The following is a 10,783-nucleotide window of genomic DNA, read 5'->3' on the forward strand; positions in this document are numbered from 1 at the left end:
TGAAGTTGGCTTTAGCTAGCCAGCTAGATAGGTTCCCAATCTCCCAACCTCATAACTAACTCGAAGAAAAAAGGGTTCCAAAGGGTTCTGCGGCTGTCCCCCTAGTATAACCCAAGGGTTCTACCTGGAACCAAAAAGGGTTCTACCTGGATCCAAAAATGGCAAAAAGGGTTATCCTTGACGGACAGCTGCAGAACCTTTTGGAACCCTTTTTTCTTCGAGTTAGTTATGAGGTTGGGAGATTGGGAACCTATCTAGCTGGCTAGCTAAAGCCAACTTCAAGAAGGAATCAATAGGCCACACAGCTTGATCAAATGAATTTACAAACCCTTCTGCCCATCACTGGCAGCTAGAATCAAATCAAATGCTGTGTGTGTCACTCTACACTCTCTCTCTCCTCCTCCACTGATGATATTGCACACACTAGAGTATCTAGCCTCCTGCCTAAGCATATCTTTCCTCTGTGCACCTTGGAAGGAAACGCTTACGAGGAAGAATGGGGGGGGGGGGGGGGGGGGGGGGATTGGTCCAGTCGGTGTGCCCCCAGATCTTGTTATAAATAATTATGATAACACGTTGGCTTAAAAAAGTTTAGTAGTTCATTTTAATTTTGTATTATAAGGGGGTATGTGGCTTTGGGCCCCCTATGGGTATGACACCACTGTTTTTGGAATTAATTAATAGAATGGAATACAAACATTTTGGATCGTACAGTGTGAGTCTGTCTTTACTTTTTGGTTTGCACGATATTATTACGATGAGAAAACATTAGGTTTGATTGGTTTGTGTAATCAGCTCAGACAGTGTGATACAATTTCATTCCAATGAGAAATGAAAAGACCCAGAATAAATAATCTCTTGGCTCCACACAGACCAACAGTACTGGAACAATTTGGCACCATAGTTTGGCCAGCTCCTCTCCAGTCCTATCTTCTCTGTATCGTTGCTTAGGTGGTCCTCATACCACTCTGGTTGAGTGGAGCTATCTCTGGAACCCATCCTCTCTGGAACTCACTCTGTGTTCATCAAGTGAGGTTGGTGAGCAGTATGTTGATGATGATTCCCAGGGCCAGGATGAAGAGCATGACACACAGAGCCAGGCCCCTCCGCATAACCAGGGCCCTGTGGGCCAGAAAGGCCTCTACCATGCTGAGGGCCACCCTGTCCCCAACCTCACCGTCAGCCTCAGCCCCATCCTCAGCCAGGGCATTTCTGTCTGTGTGGCCCTCACAGGGAGCTATATCATTTGATTGGGCCTCTGGGGCCATGTCTGTCACACAGAAACACACCTATTAGACAGAGCATTGATTCTTCCATAAACAAGAATAAAATTATACATTTGTAAAGCCATGTAAAGAGTTATGATGATGAATGAGTAAAGTGAAGGGTCAATGATTAAACTGAGACTTTCTTACCCATGTCTGTAGAGTTCCCCTGTACCTCAGCTCTGATCTGGGCCTGCAAACAACCCAACACATCACCATTAAAATCCTCTTTACATGAAATGAAATAAAGACTTGAGTGTTATGCCTTTGTTCCCTCACCTCTACAGTGGCATTCTTCCAGTTCATTCTGGATAGGTAGACGATGAGGAAGGAGGACTGTAGGAACACACAGGTAAACAGACCGGTCCACAGGCCTGGGGGTGGAGACCAAACATAACAGTAACAGTCAAAGAAGTAAAGACAATTGAAGGAAGCAGTAGGGAGATTGGCGGCAGTTTGTCTTTGCTTTAGCCAACTTGTCACCTTGCCACACAAACCAACAATGTAATGTTGTTAAATTACGAAACAGTCAGGCGCCCAGGTGCAATACGGGAGCAATCAAAAGACTGAAAAAGGAATGAAATATTACTCCATAAATTCAAAGGACAAAATGTGAAACACATTTATAGATGTTCTTACCCATGATTCCTAGTTTGGCAGCAAACATCAGGGACACTCCAATAGGAAAGCCAACCCCATAGAAACCCAGAATGTTGCATATCGCCCCAACCTTCTGCTTACCTGCACCCCTTATAATACTACCTGAGGCAGCCTGGGGAACCAGGAGAAACAGAGACAAGGTTACTGTTGTACTACAAACATAGTGCCTTCGGAAAGTATTCAGACCCCTTGATGTTACAGCCTTATTTTAAAATGTATCAAATAAAACAAATCTTCATCAATCTACATACAATACCCAATAATCACAAAGCGAAAAACAGATTTTTTGACATTTTCGCAAATGTATTACAAATAAAAAACAGAAATACCTTATTTACATAAGTATTCAGACCCTTTGCTATGAGACTCAAAATTGAGCTCAGGTGCATCCTGTTCCCATTGATCATCCTTGAGATGTTTCTATAACTTGATTGGAGTCCACCTGTGGTAAATTCGAAAAGGCACACACCTGTCTATGTAAAGGTCCCACAGTTGACAGTGCATGTCAGAGAAAAAACCAAGCCATGATGTCGAAGGAATTGTCCGTAGAGCTCTGAGACAGGATTGTGTCGAGGCACAGATCTGGGGAAGGATACCAAAACATTTCTGCAGCATTGAAGTTCCCCAAGAACACAGTGGCCTCCATCATTCTTAAATGTGAGAAGAACCACCAAGACTCTTCCTAGAGCTGGCCGCCCGGCCAAACTGAACAATCGGGGGAGAAGGGCCTTGGTCAGGTAGGTGACCAATTTTAAAATATTTTTTACATGTAACCTTTATTTAACCAGGAAAAGCCCATTGAGACCCAGAGTCTCTTTTTCAAAGGAGACCTGGCCAAGAAGGCAGCAACAATCAATACATTACAGAATTAAAACATAGAGCAATACAATACAGCAACATGATCCAACCTAAAAAAAAAAAGCATTTACACTCCTCTCTAAGAGTCTCCCATCAATATTTTAAATTAATTCAACGGCACTAACATATCTAGATGAATCATGGATTGTAGATTGTAGATTATTCCATGTATATAGACTTTTTCTCTATTGTTTATTCCATGTGTAACTCTGTGTTGTTGTTTGTGCTGCACTGCTTTGCTTTATCTTGGCCAGGTCGCAGTTGTAAATGAGAACTTGTTCTCAACTAGCCTACCTGGTTAAATAAAGGTGAAATATATAGTTTTTAATTTGTCTGGTGCACAAGAAGAGAAGGCAGTCTTGCCTAATACTGTGAATGTCCTGGGGACTTTAAGTAGCAACCACCTAGCAGACCGAGTATGGTAACTGCTGGTGGTGAAGGAGACCAGACTACACAGGTAAAGAGGGAGTTTACCCAATGGTCACTCTGACAGAGCTCCAGAGATGCTCTGTGGAGATGGGAGAACTTTCAAGAAGGACAACCATCTCTGCACCACTCCACCAATCAGGCCTTTATGGTAGAGTGGCAAGATGGAAGCAACTCCTCAGTAAAAGGCACATAACAGCCCGCTTGGAGTTTGCCAAAAGGCACCCAAAGGGCTCTGACCATGAGAAACAAGATTCTCTGGTCTGATGAAACCAAGATTGAACACTTTGACCTGAATGCAAAGCGTCACGTCTGGATAAAACCTGGCACCATCTCTACGGTGAAGCATGGTGGTGGCAGAATCATGCTGTGGGGATGGTTTTCAGCAGCAGGGACTGGGAGACTAGTCAGGATTGAGGGAAAGATGAGCAGAGCAAATTACAGAGAGATCCTTAATGAAAACCTCCTCCAGAGCGCTCAGGACCTCAAACTGGGGTGAAGGTCCACCTTCAACAGGACAATGACCTTAAGCACACAGCTAAGACAATGCAGGACTGGCTTCGGGACAAGTCTCTGAATGTCCTTGAGTGGCCCAGCCAGAGCCCAGACTTGAACCCAATCGAACATCTCTTGAGAGACCTGAAAATAGCTGTGCAGTGACGCTCCTCATCCAACCTGACAGAGCTTGAGAGGATCTGCAGAGGAGATACTCCCCAAATACAGTTGTGCCACGCTTGTAGCGTCATACCCAGGAAGACTCAAGCCTGTAATCGCTGCCAAAAGGTGCTTCAACAAAGTACTGAGTAAAGGGTCTGAATATTTATGTAAATGGCATATATATATTTGCTAAAAAAAATGAAACCTGATTTTGCTCTGTCATTATGGGGTATTGTGTATAGATTGATGAGGTGAAAAATAATGTAATACATTTTAGAATAAGGCTGTAATGTAACAAATGTGTAAAGTATTTCCTTAATGCACTGTACCTGTTATAATGGTACCTTTGATATTATAAAGAGTGGATCTATAATGTGATGAGTAAAGGGAGCTATGAGTTGTGATACAGTAGCAGCATTGACTCCTTACCGATATTGCATCTAACAGAAGAAAAGGGGCGTAGAAAGCCATAACTTGAGCAACCCTCTCCCTGATCTGCCTGTTGGTAGAAATTCAGGGGGAAGAAATACATTCAGTTATGTAAATCAATGACAGAGACACCTCGCCCTAGTTAAAGTGTGAAGGAATATGTAAGCCAAGTTCATGACTGTGTACTTCTGTATTACAGTGAGTGACTTAGCTATGTCATAGAGAAAGGTCATCAATATTCACGCTCATACACAGATACATTACAACACACCAGGGTTGTAGTAAAACACAACAAACTGCAAAGTCATGGCGATGAACAACAGATCCCAAAGCCACAGAAACAAATCTGTAGTGGTAAATTACCACAGACTACATTACTCACTCATCATATGTAAAGACATAGGAGATTTTGTCCTTCAGTATCCCAACAAGAACCGACAAGCACACAGAAACTGACCCTGGACAGAGACAAAAGGTCATACATAGACTGAACACATTTCTTCAGTAAAACGTATCATTTAATTATCGTATTAATGCTTTATTTTCTTTTGTCAAGCGTTTAAATATTATTTGAGGTGTTCACACATACCAGCACAGAACATGGCCAGCTTGGCAGACAGCTTGGCCTGCTCTGTATCTCCAGCCCCCAGAGCATTGCCCACCCTCACACTGCCTGCCACACTGAACCCTAGAGGGAACTGACAACACACACACGCGCACGCACGCGCACACACACATACACACACACACACACACACACACACACACACACACACACACACACACACACACACACACACACACACACACACACACACACACACACACACACACACACACACACACCCAGATGGCTCACTCTCTATGTGACTAGTGTGAATATATGGTATGATGGATTAACATTTGCCAAAAGTAAAAAAAAGTCTCAACTATATATTTACCATGTAGCAAATGTTTGCCAGTTCGTAGACGACTGATTGAGCTCCAAGCTCCACCTCACTTATCAGACCTGCCATTGAGAGGTAGTGAGAAGGGATATCAAACCAAAGCAGAAACACTGTAACATCTAAACAGTTTGTAATGTGTAGAAATACCCACAAGCAAATAGTAAAATCTAGAACACCATTTCACATAAAACAAATAATAATAGAGAGATATTCAATGACATTCAGAGACTTCAATGCAAAACAACCAGATAGCTAAATAACAAAATAACCAGACACCATATAGACCTGCTTCCATCTGTTGCCGTACCTGCTAGAAAACCTCCAATCTCATAGGTCCACCACTCCACACAGAGCATGATCATGCTAGGAATGGCCAGGTGGACATATGTGTCCCAGTCTTCCAGGCACTCCCAAGACCAGCCTACAAGGAACACAAGGCTCAGACACTGGGATCCTCACTTAAAGGTTAATGCTCATGTTCTCACAGAAGGTGTTTGGAGGAAGCCAAAAACAGCGCACTTGGTTTGACATTGCACTGCTGTCCCTCAATAAATGCATACTAATAAATGCATATTATGCATCACTTTGTATGGGATCCATTCAAGTCACAGAGAGTTCAAAGAGTTTGTGGATTTGGTGGTATAAGATCTACTTTAGTGTAATCATGTCTCACCTGCCCAGGTGGCCTTGTGTAGTTCCTTCCACAGGATGTAGGTATAGAGCATAACAGCCAGAGAGAGCTGAGAGATGGTGTTGGCCCATGCAGACCCACTGTCAACCGAAAACAATCCACAACATACATTACATCCTATAGCCCTCAGTGCTAACAATTACCATCCCATCCTATATCCATTACATCAATGGTAATGGTGGTGAGAGAATAATCACTGTTTGGGGATGACACTCACGCTACACCCAGGTCCAGAACATAGAGGAAGATGTAGTTGATGAGGGCATTCAGTAGGTTAGCCACCACACCTGTGATGACCTGCGGCCATATGATTCCCTGAAGGACAATAAAGTCTCATTCAGATCAAATGGTCAGGTGATTATTCTAGTTGCAGGGCGACTGACTGAGGTCTAGGTTAGCTCTAACCTGATTCTGTAGATATCTGGCCTCCAGCTGGTAAATAAAAGTGGCCTGTTAAAAAATGTATGATGAACATGTTTCAGTAAGTTATTGACATGTGAAATTCATTATTATCTTAATGGCAGTGGTGGAAAAAGTACCCAATTGTCATACTTGAGTAAAAGTAAAGATACCTTAATAGAAAATGACTCAAGTAAAAGTCACCCAGTAAAATACTACTAGAGTAAAAGTCTAAAAGTATTTGATTTTAAATATACTTCAGTATCAAAAGTAAATGAATAATTTCAAATTGCTTATATTATGCAAATCAGAAGGCACATTATTCTTGGTTTATGTAATTTACAGATAACCAGGGGCACACTCCAACACTCAGAAATAATTTACAAATGAAGCATTTGTGTTTGGTGATTCTGCCAGATCAGCGGCAGTAGGGATGACCAGGGATTTTCTCTTGATAAGTATGTGAATTTGACCATTTTCCTGACCTGCTAAGCCTTCAAAATGTAACAAGTACTTTTGGGTGTCAGGAAAAATGTATGGAGTAAAATGTACATTATTTTCTTTAGGAAGTAAAAGTAGTCAAAAATAGTAATAGTAAAGTAATGTACAGACACCCCAAAAACTACTTAAGTGGTACTTTAAAGTATTTTTATTTTACACTACTGCTTAATAGACTGTGTTCACGTGTGTCTGGGTAGATAGATGTACTCACTGGGAGTGCTGGCATAAAAATCTTCACATAGATCTGAGACAACCTAAAGTGACATAAGAGAGCTCTATCAGAATGATCCAAAACAATAATCACATTCTACAAACCGTTCTCTACATGTCACTTGTGAATGACAGAAAACAAACACATTCAGAGACATAGCCTGCGTCCCAAATATCATCCTATTCCCTATGGGCCCTTGTCAAAAGTATTGCACTATATAAGGAATAGGGTGCCATTTTAGACATCTATTAGATCTGGGGTAACTGTGTGCAGTGACTGGAGGAGTCTGACCTACCTGGCAACCTCTGGGCTCTGTTTGACAGCCAGGAGGATGGGTTCTGTGTTAAGGAGAATAGCCCAGCATGGGAAACAGGCCAGAAGTTGAATGAGGATGGCTCTCTGTAGAATGACCCCAACTTTCAGGAGGTTGCGGCTCCCAAAGGTCTGCAGGGAGAAATAATCAAGTTCATCTTTGAGTGGAACGGCAGGATACTGTAGCTCTGGTCCCGGGTGCTACATCAATCAATCAAATGTATTTATAAAGCCATTTTTACATCAGTCGATGTCACAAAGTGCTGTACAGAAACCCAGCCTAAAACCCCAAACAGCAAGCAATGCAGATGTAGAAGCAAGCTGGCTAGGAAAAACTCCCTAGAAAGGCAGGAACCTAGGAAGAAACCTAGAGCGGAACCAGGCTCTGAGGGGTGGCCAGTCCTCTTCTGGCTGTGCCGGGTGGAGATTATAACAGTACATGGCCAAGATGTTCAAACGTTCATAGATGACCAGCAGGGTCAAATAATAATAATCCCAGTGGTGATTACATGCAATTTACTGATACTGAGCAATAGCAAGCCGTGTATGACCCCCTGGACCAGAGCTATGATGACGATGCTATTGGTAACATTTTGGGGACAGTGGTCTGTGTTAGGAGGAGGAAACAGACTAGGTTTCATACCTACCTGAGATATGAGTGTGTCACACGCTGATGATAAACCAGACCCAATGGAGATACCTGTAACATTAATCACCTGGAAGACCAGAACAGAGATTTTGAGAAATTTAGAAATTGGTTGAAACTGTCAATTTCATAGTGTGCTGTAATTACAACAGTTATGCAATATTACCACAGCTAGGTACCAGTCTATTTGTGCCATCATGTTTGACATGACACGGAGTGGCAGAAGTCACATTATGGCACAAACATACTGGTACCCAGTATAATATTACCCACAATTGTTGTAATAAAAAAGTTATATAAACTCATAAGTCAATCAATACTTACAGCTACGGCAAGAGCCACCCCTGCCAGTTCTGTCTTCCCCAAATGGCCACAGAAAACTGTACTGACGAAACTCACTAAAAAGACCATGAGCTGAGCCATAACCTGGTGCCGATACAACCACAACATTTGATAAATCAGTTGATATAGTCGTGTATACTATCAGGAATATGTGTAGTGAATAGGCCTAACACTGAGGTGTTATACATGCATCAAATGTATGGCTTGAGGTCATTCAAAGTAAGTAGATGAAGCGATGAAAAAACATCTATAGTGTGCCAGATGCCAGTAACCTATAATTAGCCAGTGTGCCAGTGGCCTTAAAGTGAATTCAATATTATATAAGCAACACTGCTAAATAACAATAATAATTTAATTTAGAAATGTATGGTTTCATATAACTTTGAACTAATTGTGGACACGAAAAATGGAATATAGATGTTTCTTACCACAGGCCCAGCCAATGTTGATAATTCAATCATTTCTTTTTTGAAGTCAACAGGAATCAACCTGCGAATACATCTCAAGCAGTTCCCAAATATTGTCAATGAATATGAAGAGCTTTCATTCCCATTCGTCCTACTCTCCACAATTACATTAGTATCCATTTCTTAAGACTGTCACTCAGAAAAGTCTGTATGGTCAAGTAAGAACAAGGTGGTATTCTAGCGACCAGCTGCCAGAGTGAGACTTCCTATCTGATGACGGACTATGTCACTTCCTATCTCTGATTTAGCTGTACACAAGCAATCTCAACTAGCATTGTTAAACATGACTGCCAATCCACTGCTGGACAAAGTTCACAGTGTTTTGTCAATTCTGCAACTCCACCAGATGATGGAGCTCTTCCCTATTGAACTCTGAGGCAGTGTTCGAGAGCATCAATTTTTCTCAGTAGCTGATTAATGACTGAGCAGACTGGCACATCTACAAATAATGAGTAGTAATTTAAGATGATTTGTAGATCAGTAAGTATTTTGTCACCGACTGCAATGTAGTCGATTTCAAACACGACTAGGCACTTTTAACAATGACATTCACAAAGGTCTAAAGCTGTAAAAGCCTCTGAAAGAAAGTCGATGGTAGGTGACAGTCCCATCAGCTGAAAGATCAAACATATGAGGCACTAGAGGGATGACACTTCCTCTGGCTACAGTAGTGTAGATAATAGTGTCTGTCTGAAAGTAACAGAGACCTGGCAGCCTAATGGGCCTCTAAGACTATTTCAAATATATTTAAAACACACTTAAACTATGAGCAATATCTATCATACAAAAAAGGTGCTACAGTGAGGGAAAAAAAGTATTTGATCCCCTGCTGATTTTGTACGTTTGCCCACTGACAAAGAAATGATCAGTCTATAATTTTAATGGTAGGTTTATTTGAACAGTGAGAGACAGAATAACAACAACAAAAATCCAGAAAAAAACGCATGTCAAAAATGTTATAAATTGATTTAAATTTTAATGAGGGAAATAAGTATTTGACCCCCTCTCAATCAGAAAGATTTCTGGATCCCAGGTGTCTTTTATACAGGTAACGAGCTGAGATTAGGAGCACACTCTTAAAGGGAGTGCTCCTAATCTCAACTTGTTACCTGTATAAAAGACACCTGCCCACAGAAGCAATCAATCAATCAGATTCCAAACTCTCCACCATGGCCAAGACCAAAGAGCTCTCCAAGGATGTCAGGGACAAGATTGTAGACCTTCACAAGGCTGGAATGGGCTACAAGACCATCGCCAAGCAGCTTGGTGAGAAGGTGACAACAGTTGGTGCGATTATTCGCAAATGGAAGAAACACAAAAGAACTGTCAATCTCCCTCAGCCTGGGGCTCCATGCAAGATCTCACCTCGTGGAGTTGCAATGATCATGAGAACGGTGAGGAATCAGCCCAGAACTACACGGTAGGATCTTGTCAATGATCTCAAGGCAGCTGGGACCATAGTCACCAAGAAAACAATTGGTAACACACTACGCCGTGAAGGACTGAAATCCTGCAGCGCCCACAAGGTCCCCTGCTCAAGAAAGCACATATACATGCCCGTCTGAAGATTGCCAATGAACATCTGAATGATTCAGAGGACAACTGGGTGAAAGTGTTGTGGTCAGATGAGACCAAAATGGAGCTCTTTGGCATCAACTCAACTCACCGTGTTTGGAGGAGGAGGAATGCTGCCTATGACCCCAAGAACACCATCCCCACCGTCAAACATGGAGGTGGAAACATTATGCTTTGGGGGTGTTTTTCTGCTAAGGACAGGACAACTTCATCGCATCAAAGGGACGATGGATGGGCCATGTATCGTCAAATCTTGGATGAGAACCTCCTTCTCTCAGCCAGGGCATTGAAAATGGGCCGTGGATGGGTATTCCAGCATGACAATGACCCAAAACACACGGCCAAGGCAACAAAGGAGTGGCTCAAGAAGAAGCACATTAAGGTCCTGGAGTGGCCT

At 42.2% G+C, this 10,783-nt stretch overlaps 1 protein-coding gene across 2 annotated transcripts; it reads right to left on the reverse strand.

Annotated features, from left to right (window-relative positions):
* Nucleotides 1-581: 581 nt before the first annotated feature.
* LOC106581173 (multidrug and toxin extrusion protein 1) lies at nucleotides 582-9,034 on the reverse strand. 2 transcript variants are annotated; one of them, XM_082966645.1, is made up of 17 exons: nucleotides 8,773-9,034; nucleotides 8,327-8,428; nucleotides 8,004-8,072; nucleotides 7,340-7,488; nucleotides 7,045-7,087; nucleotides 6,339-6,365; nucleotides 6,151-6,248; nucleotides 5,916-6,013; nucleotides 5,550-5,663; nucleotides 5,237-5,304; nucleotides 4,885-4,993; nucleotides 4,678-4,753; nucleotides 4,296-4,365; nucleotides 1,905-2,037; nucleotides 1,545-1,639; nucleotides 1,416-1,458; nucleotides 582-1,270 (listed from the first exon to the last, which is right to left on the reverse strand). In XM_082966645.1, the coding sequence occupies exons 1-17, from the start codon at nucleotides 8,929-8,931 to the stop codon at nucleotides 1,026-1,028; spliced, it is 1,698 nt and encodes a 565-aa protein (XP_082822771.1). In that variant the 5' UTR covers nucleotides 8,932-9,034; the 3' UTR covers nucleotides 582-1,025. The 2 variants fall into 2 exon arrangements, with proteins under 2 accessions (XP_082822771.1, XP_014018525.1); XM_014163050.3 differs by having other exon boundaries at nucleotides 6,339-6,383.
* Nucleotides 9,035-10,783: the final 1,749 nt, after the last annotated feature.

Source organism: Salmo salar, chromosome 20 (assembly GCF_965601325.2).
Source record: "Salmo salar chromosome 20, fSalSal1, whole genome shotgun sequence".
Lineage (NCBI taxonomy): Eukaryota > Metazoa > Chordata > Actinopteri > Salmoniformes > Salmonidae > Salmo > Salmo salar.

Coding starts and splice junctions, on each gene's coding strand:
- LOC106581173 (XM_014163050.3), bottom strand. CDS start 8,931: ATGGATACTAATGTAATTGTGGAGAGTAGGACGAATGGGAATGAAAGC. Junction 4,366..4,677: donor TATGTCTTTACATATGATGA/GTGAGTAATGTA, acceptor TTCTACCAACAG/GCAGATCAGGGAGAGGGTTG. Junction 1,640..1,904: donor TGCCAAACTAGGAATCATGG/GTAAGAACATCT, acceptor CTCCACCCCCAG/GCCTGTGGACCGGTCTGTTT.